We start from the raw sequence: 13747 nt of genomic DNA, 5'->3' as shown, positions 1-13747 counted from the left end.
TTGGCTTGTTAGTCATATAAAAGTTAAAGCAGTTTCCGCCCAAGTCGGAGAACTCCACACACATCTCGGAGTGAACTTGGCAGGCTGATCACCCACCAACAACTCCCCGTCGCCGACCGTCCCGACATACCCTCATGCCCTGCAGGCCCGATAAGCCATTCATGTCAGTTCGTCTGACTCGGAGAGCTCACGTTTGCAACTGTAACCTAAGTCAGTTCTGCTTCCTGCGCTGTGTACACCGACGGCGTAAGTAAATAATCTCTTTGTTCAACCAATACGCTTCAGTGCCTAATTCCGCGCCATCAGTCAAAAGTCCCCGCCTGCCATTTCAGGGCTACTGGCCACAGCCCGGCCTACCACTCGACCGCCACAAGGACAAGACAAAAGGAGCATAGAACTAGGGCTGTGTGAAATTTCACCGCCAGTTTTGTTTCGATGTTGTTTCAACCCATTTCGAGGTCAAATCAGGAAAATCAAAACGGAACAAATATAGTCGAAACAGCCTTGAAACAAAAATAGGCAAGTCGAAATGTTTTGCCATTTCAACACTGTTTCGACGTTTCGCCCATAGGCTAATGGGGAAGGACATAGCAGCCTAAAATTTTGTCATTTCTGGCCTGATTTGGATGAAAGTTGCAGGAACTGTAGCCCCTTCCGAGGGCATGATGCCGGCCAGGTTTCAAGGAGATAGGTGCAGGGGGTTCGGGGAAACTGCACCCCAAACACTGATGGAAAAGAACTTGGGAGTCTTGGTAGACGACAGACTCAATAGGAGTCTGCAGTCTGATGCAACCTCACAAAAAGTGAACATAGTTTTGAGACGCATCAATATAAGCATTAAGTGCAAGATATGGGAAGCATAATCGCCAACTGCTGTTTTTACTCTGGGTTGCTTGCAGCTGTTAACAAAACAAAACAAAAAACAAAACACAATGGTACTTTACTTTAAATCAGGGGCGGGCAATTTTCAGGCAGAGGGCCACTTACCAAGTTTTGGCAAACCATTGAGGGCTGCATGGGTAGCCCTGCCTCTTGACAGGTACCCCGCCCCCTGGTCACCATCTTGGGACCAGTGTCCCAGTGTCTTGGGACCAATGTCCCAGGACCCCTGACCTTTGCCACCAGAAGTACTTCCCCTTGCCCCCTGGAATTACTTTTTTCAGCAAGGTGTTTTGTCATTTCTGAACCAGAAAAATACCAAATTACATTCTAAAAATCAAACATCTACAACATTCATTAATTTCATTTCAAAAAATATTTTTGCCCTGATTCACATGTGTTTGTGTAGTGTACACAGAGGTTATAGTATAATAGCTTAAAATGAAGTCTTACTCTTGTATATTGTGGGAGGTGGGGGTGTGTGTGTGTGTGTGTGTGTGTGTGTGTGTGTGTGTGTGTGTGTGTGTGTGTGTGTGAGACTGAGATCTGTGGGGAGCTGAGTGTTGGGGGGGGAGAGCAGCTGGGGAGGGTTGTGGCATGCATGGAGGGGGAGGGCTTGCCCACAGCCTGCCCCCTCCCCCCATGGCAGGCAGTGCCCCCACTCCCGCTCCTGCAAACTCAGGCTCTACACTCTTGCCACTCCTGGCCCCGGGGCACTGGTGTGGGCCTCATGCTCCCGCTTGCTGCCACTTGCCCCCCCCCGCCTCCACCCCCATCTGCCACTGCTGCCCTTCTCCTGCTGCTTCCCTCCTCTCCCCCGCCCCAGCACTCTGGCACCATGTCCTAACTGCTCCTGCAGTCCCAGCGTTGCAGCTGGGAATCGCGTGGTGCCAGCTGGTGGGCAAGGTGGGGGCTGGGGGGGCAGAGAAATAGTTGCAGCAGGCAGGAGGAAGGAGCAGTGAGCAGGTGCGTGAAGCACAGCAACAGCCAGGCGGGAGCCAGCACAGGCAGGGCCCACAGCAGGGCGGCAGGAGTGCAGGGCCCAGGCTGCCTAGGGCTCTATGGAGTCGGGCTGTGCTGCTCAGGCAGTGAGAGGAGTGAGCCAGCCCGGCTCCAGAGTCCCTGCCAGCCCTGGCCCACACTCCCACCGCTCTGCTCTGTGCCCCACCAGTACTGGCTGGCCCAGTGCACTTACGCAGGCCCCACATTCCTGCCCAGCTGTCGCTACACTCCACATGCCCACTCGCTGCCCCTTCCCCCGCCTACTGCAACCATTTCCCCACTCTCTAGCACCACATGGTTCCCAGCTGCAGTGCTGGGACCCCAGAAGCTGGCTCGACCAGTCCTGAGGACTGATGCGATTGCTCATGGTCCTCCCCTGCCTCCCTCTCCCCCTCCTTCTTATCTATATTTCCCTAGGCACAGGGAGGCAGAAACAGTCCTAGGCCAGAAGCCTCCAGGAGTCCCTGCTAGGCAGAGGCTTCCAGCTGGGGTTCAGGGTGTGTGGGGGGGCTGCACTTGCTCCTGCGGCTGTTTAGTTCTGCCACTGGCTTCCCTTGGGTTCTGCTGCCCGTGGCTCCTGTCACCTTTGACCGGAAGCCTGGAGCAGATTAATATTTATCTTCTAAATTTTTTAGGGGCCCTGTGGGCCGAATAGAATGGCCTGGTGGGCTGGATCCAGCCCACAAGCCATTTTTTGCCTACCCCTGCTTTAAACTCAGCATATTCCCACATCAAGCCTTGCACATACCCAGAAGAAGCAACACGTTACTTCAACCAGGCTCTGCAGCATCTGTAACAATCAGGCACATTAGTGGGACTTTTGGCACTTTTATCTAATAGCTGATTGAATCAGCTTTAGCTAGAAGTGGCATAAAGCTCTGCTGAAATATCTAATCTTAACAGACACTGCAGAGCCAGAGTGAAGCAACATGCTGTTTCTTCTGGTAAAGTATGTTTTTGGGGATTTTTTTCATAGTTTCATAGTTTTAGGGTCGGAAGGGACCTAATAGATCTTCTAGCCCGACCCCCCGCCAGGGCGGGAGAACAACAAAAAAAACCCCGAGTCCAGCCAGGTAGGCATCCAGCCTCTTCTTAAAGACCCCCAGGGTAGGGGCCAGCACCACCTCCCTTGGAAGTTGGTTCCAGCTCCTAGCCGCCCTAACTGTGAAGTAGTTTTTTCGGATGTCCAATCTGTACCTCCTCTCCATCAACTTGTGCCCATTACTCCTTGTTATGCAGCGGGGGCTAGGGGAAACAGCGTCTCCCCCCAACCCTTCTGGTTCCCCCTAGTGAGTTTATAGATGGTCACCAGGTCCCCCCTCAGCCTTCTCTTGTGGAGGCTGAATAGGTTCAGGTCCCGCAGTCTCTCACTGTAGGGTCTGCCCTGTTGTCCCCGGATCATGCGGGTGGCCCTCCTCTGGACCCTCTCCATGTTGTCCACATCCCTCCTGAAATGGGGCGCACAGAACTGGACACAATACTCCAGCTGCGGCCTGACCAGCGTCGCATAGAGGGGGAGGATCACCTCCCTGGCTCTACTCGAGATGCACCTGTGGATGCACGACAAGGTCCAGTTAGCCCTACCAACCATGACCTCGCATTGTCGGCCCATGTTCATCTTGGAGTCAATAATGACACCAAGATCCCCTTCTGCCTCCGTGCTCTCAAGTAGGGAGTTCCCCATCGTATAAGTTTTTGGTTTTTTTAAACATGTGCGAGCAGCCACCTGTGGTTCATGGGTGATGAACACTCGCTATCTTTTTTTCAGTGGGTACTTGAGCCCTGGAGCACCCATAGAGTTTGTGCCTACGACTGGAAGTAATAATACCTCTCTACTTGGCACTGGTTAGGCCTCATCTGGAGTACTGTGTGCTGTTCTAGGCTGGCTCTACATTTTAAAAAGGACACGAAGAAGTTAGAGGGTGCAGAAGCAGGCAACAAAGATGATCAAGGGCTTGGAAAGCAAGTAATGCAAGGAGAGGCTGAAGGAGCTAGGCATGCTCAGCTTGCAGAAAAGGCACTTAAGAAGGGACATGATAGCAGTGTTCAAACACTTGAAGGGTTGCTGTAAAAAAGAGTTAAAGCACCCCTTGCTCCAGAGAAAAGGATGAAGACCAATGGCTTGAAGTTGCAGCATAGTAAGTTTAGATTGGATGTCCAAAAAAACCTTCTTCACCGTTAGAATAGTGAGACTATGGAATAGACAGCCTACAGAAGTTGTGGATTCTCCATCACAGGCAGCGCTCAAGAACATGAATGACTCATGCCCCCATCACCTGGGGAGGTATAGCGGTGGCAGGAGCGTGAAAGCAAGCGGGGGAGCTCCCACAGCCGCCACTGGCGCTGTCAGGGGGGCGGCATGTTGACCAAGGGTCAGCAATCAGCTGCAGCTGCCGCCAGCAGCAGCATCAGCCAGTAGACTGCGGACAGATTGCGGACCACCGGTGGCAGGATGGTGATCACCCACAGACACTGCTGACATTGTCAGCAGTGCCTTTTTGTAGGGGGTGCACCACTACGCTCAGGAGGTGCACGTGCACCCGTACATATCGCCCTGCTCAAGAAGAGGTTAGACAGCCACTGGTCAGGGATGTCTAGGTGTAGCATTGCTTATGTTCTACCATATGTACTTCCCATGCTTCTGGGCTTTGCTGGTTGCCCTTGGCCCCCCTCCTCCTTTTTGCTACATGTGTTAGGGTGTTTTTAAGCCTTCCTCAGAGGCACTGGCTATTAGCTACAGCCAAGGCTGGGGATTTTAACTGGGGCATGCCAATACTCCTGAGGTTCCTGGAGCTGGAGGTTCCTGGCTAGGGGGTCTTGCCGCTCCACTCTGACTGATAGCCATATTTGGGGTCAAAAAGGAATTTTACTCCATGGTCAGACTGATATGGACTGTGGGTGTTTTTTGCCTTCCTCTGTAGTGGGGGACGTGGCCCTCTACCTGGGATCTTGAGCATATACTGGCAACATTTCACAGAAGCAGGACATTGTCTGCCCTGGCCCCATTCTTGACCTTTGGCAGGTCTGCAGTGTCAGGGTTGATAGTAGTCTTGTATAGAGTTTAGATTATGGTTTGTATATGGATGACCCTGCCTCAGGCAGGAGGCTGGACTGGAGGTCCCTTCCAGCCCTACTTCTCCATGATTCTTTGAACTCAACAAAGAATGCCACAACACTCAAGGGAAAGGAAAAATAGAAGCATCTTTACAACATGGCAGGGTGATTTCATGCTGGCTATGGAGAAGGCAGGGGGAGTTGCCATCTTGAAGAAGGGGCACACATTATTGGTATCATTTAGTTTTAATGCTATATGTGCAAGAGAGATGATGGCATTAAAGATGCAGATGTAATTTTAAAATTAATTTTTACATAATTTCCACGGCGCTTTTTCCTCCCAATTTAGGAAACAGGATCAAGGAGAACAGGATAAGTCTGCCTGGCATATTGTTCTTCAGAGAGGTGTGCTTTTCTTTTGCTATTTGCACAGATAATCCATTAATCAGTTTAACTGAAGTATTAAAACTGCTGTACAAGACTTGAAACACAGCAAGGGCACTAAAACTTCAGAAGACTACCAGCACTGATATAAGTAAAGCAGAGAGCGGGTAGTCTTTTCTACAACTCAGCTGCACGTGGATCTTCCAAAGAATGCAACGTTAACTTGCAACATCTTCAGTGTCAGTCCCTAGTTCCCAGCCAGAACACAACAAACATCAGTTCTGACCTGCCTCAACACCCTGCTGCACTAGCCCCAGGACTCAGTGTTAAAAGAGGGAAAGCATCAACTAGTTAAATATCAGTTCAGCCAAGTTTATAAGAACCTGTACCAAAAATGCCAAGGTAAAAATGTTAAGATGTTCCTCATTTGCTAGATTAGTGTTTCTCAAACTGGAGGATGTGGAAAACGCCTGGAATATACCCAAGAGGAAGGAATAGGAAAGAAGGAGGGAAGATGAAATATAATAAATAAAGGGAAAAGGGAGGTTAATAAAGGGGAAAGAAAAAAATGGAACAACTGTAAAATCTCTCTTCAGTTGCTGAAGAGGTTATAGTCTAGTTGTAATGATGTAAGTGTGGGCCTTTTCATAACAGATAATCACAGTCCTGCAGTCTGATTACTCTGCATGTCCTACTGGAGTAGGACAATTTATTAAGGTGAATGAGACTCAAAAAAGTTTAAAATGACTGTATAAGGTTACTGAGTTAATGAAAATCTTGCTAATAGTTAAAGCAAGAGGACAAAGTCAGAGAAATGGTTGGTCCTAATCCATGTGGGAACGAATGACATAGCCAGGAGCAATCCAGACTGCATCATGAAGGACTACAAGGCCTTGGGAGCCAAGGTCAAGGAGATGGGGGCACAGGTGGTATTCTCCTTTATTCTCCCGGTAACTAGACATGGACAGTGACACGAGGCCTGCATCAGTGAGGTTAACTGGCGTTTTTGGAGTTGGTGCTACCAGACAGGCCTCAGGTTCCTGGACAGTGACGGGCAATTTTTGCACAGGGGGCATGCTCGGGTGGGATGGGCTTCACCTCTCCCCTAAAGGCAAGCATGTCTCCTCTTCCAGGTTGGCTGATCTCGTATGGTGTGCTTTAAACTAGCTTTGCCGGGGGATGGGGCCACAGGAGGACACGAAGACAACTAACAGCCAAGACAGGTGATGAGCACAAGAAGTACCCAGGTAAGTGACAAGGGTCCAGATTGGTAGGTGGTGGGGGGGGGGGGGGGGGGTGCATGCACCGATAGGAGGCCTTAAATGCCTTTACACTAATGCTCGAAGTAAGGAGAATAAGCAGGAGGAACTCGCCCTCTGGATAGCTTGTACAAACCCAGACATAGGAGGGCTCGCTGAAACCTGGTGGGATTCAACCCATGATTGGGCGGTAAACATTAGGGGCTACAGACTGTACAGGCGGGACAGAACGGGGAGGAAAGGCAGGGGTGTGGCGCTCTACGTCAAAGAGCAATACACATCCTCAAACAACAGGGTGGGGTCAGAGGAGGGGCAGGCTGAAGTGCTCTGGGTCAGAATGCAAGGGGGTCTCGGGGAAAGGCACTTAACAGTGGGGGTCTACTATAGACCACCCAACCAGGGGGAAGAGCTGGACCGGGCATTCTCGGGTCAGCTCATGGAGGCAGTTAAGTCAAGGGATGTGGTCATCATGGGCGATCTAAAACTACCCAGACATTTGCTGAGAGGAGCAGTCAGTCGCATCTGACTGCTCACGTAGGTTCCTTGCTGAGATACAAGACCTCCACCTAACCAGGAGGTGCAGTCGCACCAGAGGGAATGCCCTACTGGTCCTGGTCCTGGCCACAGGTGACAACCTAGTGAAGGGATTCCAGGTCCTCGACCACCTTGGCGATAGCGATCATCGCCTACTGGAATTCACCATCCAGTGGAAGGTGTCAAGTGCCTGCAGCAAGGCAGTAGCCCTTGACTTCAGGAGGGTCAATTTTAACGAGTTGAGGAGATTGGTAGGAGAGGCATTGTGGTCCCAGAGAGTAGGGGAACTAGGTGTCCAAGACGAGTGGTCCTTCCTTAAGGAGATGATCCTCCAAGCCCAAGGGGTGACAGTCCCAATGCGAGTCAAAAGGGGGCAAGACTGCTCGAAAACCCCTTGGCTTGCCAAAGGCATTCATGAATGGCTGAAAGTCAAAAGTACATCCAGTGGAAGGGGGGGGGGCTATCACTAAAGCAGATTATACCTCTATCGCTCAAGTCTGTATAGAGACTGTTAGGAAGGCTAAGGCGGAGATGGAACTAGGACTAGCAACAAGGATCAAGGACAACAAAAAGTTATTTTTTAAATACATAGGGAGTAAAAAAAGGCACCAGGCAATGTGGGGCCCCTGCAGGATACACTTGGGAATCTGGTGGTTGCACCAGATGAAAAAGCAGACCTTTTTACCAAATTCTTTGCCTCCATTTTTCTGAGCAGGGACCGGAACATCTCCCCCACCAGGATTCAGGATGGACTCAGGAGAGACTCCGCCAGACCTAGGGTCAGGGAACTTCTGGAGGGACTGGACATGTTCAAATCAGCAGGTCCAGACACTCTCTACCCTAGGGTGCTGAGGGAATTGGCAGGGGTCATTGCAGGGCCTCTGGCACAACTTTACGAGCACTCCTGGTGCTCTGGCCAGGTGCCAGAAGACTGTAAAAGGGTCAATGTGCTCCCCATTTTCAAAAGAGAGAGGAGGAAGGACCCAGGCAAATATAGGCCTGTTAGTCTTACTTCAGTCCTGGGGAAGCTCTTTGAGAAAATTATCCAGGAGCACATCTGTGAGGGACCAGCAGAGGGAATGATGCTCACAAGCAACCAGCATGGGTTCATTAGGGACAGGTCCTGTCAGACCAACCTGGTAGCCTTCTAGTATCAGGTCACAAAATCATTGGACGCAGGTGTTGCGGTGGATGTGGTCTATCTGGACTTCAGGAAGGCCTTTGACACCGTCTTCCACCCCATTCTCATTAAAAAGCTAAGTGACTGTGGCATTGATGCCTACACAGTCAGATGGGTCGCAAATTGGCTAGGGGGCCGCACCCAGAGAGTGGTGGTGGATGGGTCATATTCGACCTGGAGGGATGTGGGCCGTGGAGTCCGCCAGGGCTCTGTCCTCGGGCCCTGTTCAATTTCTTTATTAGCGACTTGGACAAGAGGGTGAAAAGCACCCTGTTCAAATTTACTGACAACACCAAGATTTGGGGCGGGGTGAGCATGCTAGAAGCAGGGACAGGATACAACTGGACCTGGACAGGTCACAGGGGTAGGCAAATGTGAATAGGATGGGATTCAATACTGACAAGGGCAGGGTACTGTACTTGGGCAGAAAGAACCAGCAGCATACCTATAGGCTGGGGAACTCCCTTCTAAAAAGCACAGTGGCAGAAAGAGATCTAGGAGTCATTATCAATTCTAAAATGAACATGAGCCGTCAATGTGAGGACGCGGTCAGTAAGGCTAACCTCACCTTATGTATCCACAGATGCATCATGAGCAGGTCCAAGGAGGTGATCCTCGCCCTCTATGTGACACTGGTCAGGCCACAGTTGGAGTACTGCATCCAGTTCTGGATGCTGCACTTCAGGAGGGATGTGGACAGCATCAAGAGGGTCCAGAGGAGGGCCACTCGCATGATCGGGGGCAGCAGGGCAGACCCTGAGAGGCTATGGTACCTGAACCTGTTCAGGCTCCACAAGAGAAGGCTGAGAGGGGACCTGGTGGCTGTCTATAAACTTACCAGGGGGGACCAGAGGGGAATGGGTGAGACCCTGTTCCCCCAAGCACCTCCCGGAGTAACAAGGAGTAACGGCCACAAGTTGATTGCGAGTAGGTTCAGGCTAGACATCAGGAGGCACTACTTCACAGTCAGGGCGGCTAGGATCTGGAACCAGCTTCCAAGGGAAGTGGCGCTGGCTCCTACCTTAGGGATCTTTAAAAGGAGGCTTGATAATCACCTAACAGGGGTCATATGAGCTTAAACTTACTGGGGTCATATGAGCCCAGTATTCATTCCTGCCCATGGCAGGGGGTCAGACCTGATGATCTGCTCAGGTCCCTTCCAACCCTACATCTATGAACCTATGAAATAGTGAGAAAGCAGCAGAGGCATGTAGGTAAGTCCAGAACACAACAGGAATGTGTAAGTGTTTCTTCCTTGTTAGAAGAAGCAGAGCAAAATTAACCTAAATTTATGTCCTCATGTAAATTACACACACCTGACCATCACTGCCCTTGGAAGACATCATAGCAGACCAGATCTGGAAAGAATATTTCATGCGGCGGATTGACACGTGTTGAACTTGGACTCCCAGCTGAGCCTCCAGGTATTCCACTACCTTAGAGAAATACAGAGGGAAAAGCTTACCCATTATCCATTACAAGATAATGTAATTATTTATTATACAATTATTATCCATTACCAAATAAGGTAACACATTTCGTGATACTACTTTAGGTCTTTGGAGAGTGCCAGATTATCAAAACGGTTGCCAAGAGCACAGATGTAACATATGACACGTACCACCCATATTTTTATTGCACAAGTGAACAGCCTCTGGCTATTTCAGTGCTGACTTTTGTCAACACAGACTGGCATGGAAGCTTCTCAGTACAAGTACAGCTCCACTGCAGTCAGCCGAGAAACTCATTTTACTTATCTGACTTGCACTGCACCGTTTCCTGGCCAGATGATTAGCAACCCATTCAAAAGTACTGGTACCTATGGTCCTTGGTAAAGAAGAAAATGAAACAGGCTTAGGCATAACAAGTGCTTATCCAAGAAATTCCTTAATCTCTCTCTCCAGGTTTTAGCGCCACACTTTATCACCTTGGAATCTAAGTGCCTAAATAACAAGGTCCAGTTCCTTCTTACCTTTCTCTGGGCCTGAAGAATTTCCTTGTCTACAGGGGACACAAAAACTGATCCTCCATCATGTTCCATGCAGTAGAACTTTATTTTCTCCAGAGCCACCTTTTCATCCAGCTTCAGCCTGAGGTGGAAGGAACAATACCCAGGTCACAAATCCACATAACCTACTGTTCCCCAGACAGCAGCATGAATTACACTCATGCAAAAATGTCCTGAAGAGGTTATACTTTTTTCTGCTATGTTAGAAAGGAGGCAGAAACCGATACATACATTACTTGGTGCCTGACATTCAGTACACCTGCCTGCTTACCACAGGGCCTGAGAGTTCCACATTTCTCCTTTTTGTTTTAAGAAAATTTTGCAGTCTTGCAAGATGCAGCTCAATATGATAAAGCTCAAACAATAACAGGGGTTAGAAGCATTTCTCAGCATCACACAGTCATACCAAAGTAGACACAAAGGTAAAGAAATACAGAGACTCAAAACACAGCAGTGAGCCAGTAGAGAGAGAGAGAGAAGATGGAAAAACCTAAAACCCCCTTGGGTGAGCTGGGAGTCTGAGCTTGTATGCAGTTATAACTTCAAGCCACCTTGTAGAACAGGGTGTGCCAGACAGCAAAAGCTGAGATTCCCAATCAGTCAGAAGATATTCCCATCAGCTGGAACAAATGGACTTAGGCTGTATGTGCTGGGGTAATAACAGGACTAGGAAGCAAAGAATAGCCAACAGTGACTGGAATGAGGAGCAGTAATTGGGGAAAATCTGGGGAGATATAAGGAGCAGTAACCAGTAAGAGACTGGAGAGTGACCTTTACTACTATAAAAAAAAAAATGATTTAGCCTTTATTTTAAAATGGTAACAAACAAGACATTTCCCCTGTTCTGCGTCCTTTGATTAGCCTTACTCAGTGGAAGGAGTTGCCAGGCAAGGTATTTCACTCCCACCTAAACTTTTTAGTGAAGGACTTCCTGTGTGAAACTGTAAAATAGACAAAATATACACATCTCACAAGGGGGAAAACAATTTCTCTATGGCAAACTGAAAGCAAAACAGAAACCTGGAATAGACCCAGACAAAAAGGTAATCTGCTGACTCGGCCGTTCAGGTTCTGATGTGAAAGTAGCTACAGGTAGCAGGTTTGTGTGTTCGTGTATCCTTCCTGAGGTTCAAAGGTGTCTGCAAACAGAATTCTGGGGCTGGTCATGGTTGGCTATTATGGGCCAATTCCACCAGGACTTGACTATTTCAATCGTCTGTTTTACCATGCGATACACCAATTGAAGAAAATCAAGCTTGTGCTCTGTCTACAAGTGGTTGGCCTACTTTATACTTCCTACTTCAAAAGAGGAATCGGTAACAGACATCTGGCTCCAAAGTCATCCCAATACTTTATTTATGCCTGTTTTATGTAAGCTGCTGGATTCAAAAGAGTTACACAGATTTAACCCATCTTTTCCTCAATGCTCAGAAAACACTTGGGTAACCTACTTTTCAACTCCAGGCCCAGCCATGACCCTCAACATAGGCTCTAGGTCCTCAGCATAGCGACACATGGGACCTGTGCACAAGAAGTCAATCCGCACCCCTCGGGCATTGGGGAACTGACCATCATTGGGGACAACCCCTACAAATGCAAATGGAGGCACAGAAGTTAGTTATCATAATGCAAACAACATCCCTGCAAAGATAAATTGATTTCCCTAGGAAGGATAGCCTCCAATGGGGAGCTAAATGATCACTTTCAGATTCCAGTGCAAGGGTACTGTTCTCAAGATCAAGTAATTAGTATGCAATTTATGAAGAGGGGGGAAATCTACAATGCACAGCTGACCAAAGCCCTGGATCTCTTGGTGGGACTAGTTTCATAGTTTCTAGGGTTGGAAGGGACCTGAACAGATCATCAAGTCCAACCCCAAAGTCCAACTAATCTATCAACTTGAAATAATGAACTACTGTTGCTTTAAAGACACCATGTCATTTTGTTTCTAAGCAAGAGATGCTGGCTCAGTGACAATGTCCTAACTGCAAGTATTTGACATCAAGCCAATAACCCACCCCACTTTCCAGACATTTATATCCAAATATAAAAACTAATGGAGTTAGCCCCTAACTTTACACCAAGGATATGTCCAGCAGTAAACTGGTACCAGAAATTGTTCTCAACATAAAAAAGGGAGGACCCTGAACACATTCCTTCGACCAATCTCTTCTCCCCAACATAAACATATGACCTCTGCACAGTTATTACCTGTGGTGGGTTTATGTCCAAAGACTCCATTAAAGAAGGCAGGCATCCGAATGCTACCACCAATATCTGAGCCCACACCAATTACAGAGCAGGCAGCTGCCAGGACACAGCCTTCACCACCTGTGTAACGACAAGTAAAAAGTCATCACCAGGGATCCAGGTTTTCTGTTTCCCATGGAAAAACAGAGTAAAATGCAGATCTCCCCCTTACTGGGGTAAAACGCGAATTTCTCATTTTAGCAGAGAAACCCACGGATTTTGCAGTTTTGCAGCAAGCTCTTTGCAGGCTGGCAGAGTTCCAGCCTGCAGGAGGCTGGGAGGAGGGCAGTCAGGCAGGGGGCACCATATATATGTATATGCACATGGTCCCACGCAGCCTAAAGAGCAGCTCCAATAGGTAAGTGAGGGAGTGATTGAGGCTCCCATAGGGAGGGAGGGAGGGAGTTGGGCAGGGCTGGGCCTTTTGCCCTGCCAGGCAGTGCGTGGGGCTTGGGGACCAGGTCCACAATGCACAGCCGCAGGGCCCCGGCAGGGGGCGGGATAGAGCCATGGGCGGCTTGTCCAGGGTAGGGGCTGGCTCCCCACTGTTGCATGCATTCCTGGGGGGCAGGAGGGGAACCGCACCCCCAAACTTTGTGCATGGGACAGGGGGTGACTCAGGCTCTCATCCTGATGCCTCCCTCCAGGGCATCCGCAGCCCAGCAGGTGTGACCTGGTGCTGCAGGGCAGAGGGCAAATCATGCAGGAAAGCTGCTTGCTACTGCGAGCTCCACGCTGCCCTCCTGTATAGGGTATACCCATCTATCCCCGTGGTCCAGTCATGGGTGGAGTCCCACCAGGTCTCCGTTATCCCTATGTGCCTCACACTGCTGCCGCACACACACAAGATGCGTCACCAGGGCAGCACAGAGCTCAAAGCAGCAAGCAGCTTTCCTGCACGGCTGTACTCTGCCCTGGAGTGCCAGGTTGCACAAGCTGGGTTGCGGAGGCCCTGGCGGAGGACAGCAGGGTGGGAGCCCAAGCCTGCACCTGCCCCATGCACGGATCTAGAGGGCATGGGTCCCCCCCTGCCCCCCTTGGGAGTGTGCGCAGCAGCAGGGAGGCAGGTTCCCACCCCTAGCAAGCCTGCAGAAAGGCGGGGTGGGCGGGAAGAGCCGGCTCTGTGCTCTGCTCCACTACAGCAGCTGCTGCCTTCTACTGGGGGCAGGGAGCTGCAGATCCACGTCTCTAGCCCTG

General features: G+C 49.8%; 1 protein-coding gene across 1 annotated transcript in view; it reads right to left on the bottom strand.

Annotated features, from left to right (window-relative positions):
* Positions 1 to 13747, bottom strand: part of FAAH2 (fatty acid amide hydrolase 2) — a 29859-nt gene that overhangs the window by 4380 nt on the left and 11732 nt on the right. The window contains exons 5-8 of the mRNA XM_006025163.2: positions 12512 to 12631; positions 11752 to 11887; positions 10265 to 10382; positions 9609 to 9728 (exon numbers count right to left, since the gene is read on the bottom strand). Coding sequence (XP_006025225.1) covers positions 9609 to 9728; positions 10265 to 10382; positions 11752 to 11887; positions 12512 to 12631 — 494 coding nt within the window. The remainder of the gene's footprint in view (positions 1 to 9608; positions 9729 to 10264; positions 10383 to 11751; positions 11888 to 12511; positions 12632 to 13747) is intronic.

The sequence above is a fragment of the Alligator sinensis genome, unplaced genomic scaffold, assembly GCF_000455745.1.
Source record: "Alligator sinensis unplaced genomic scaffold, ASM45574v1 scaffold619_1, whole genome shotgun sequence".
In the NCBI taxonomy this organism is placed as follows: domain Eukaryota; kingdom Metazoa; phylum Chordata; order Crocodylia; family Alligatoridae; genus Alligator; species Alligator sinensis.
Note: the sequence above shows the minus strand (reverse complement) of the source record. Positions and strands in the feature narration are given on the sequence as shown.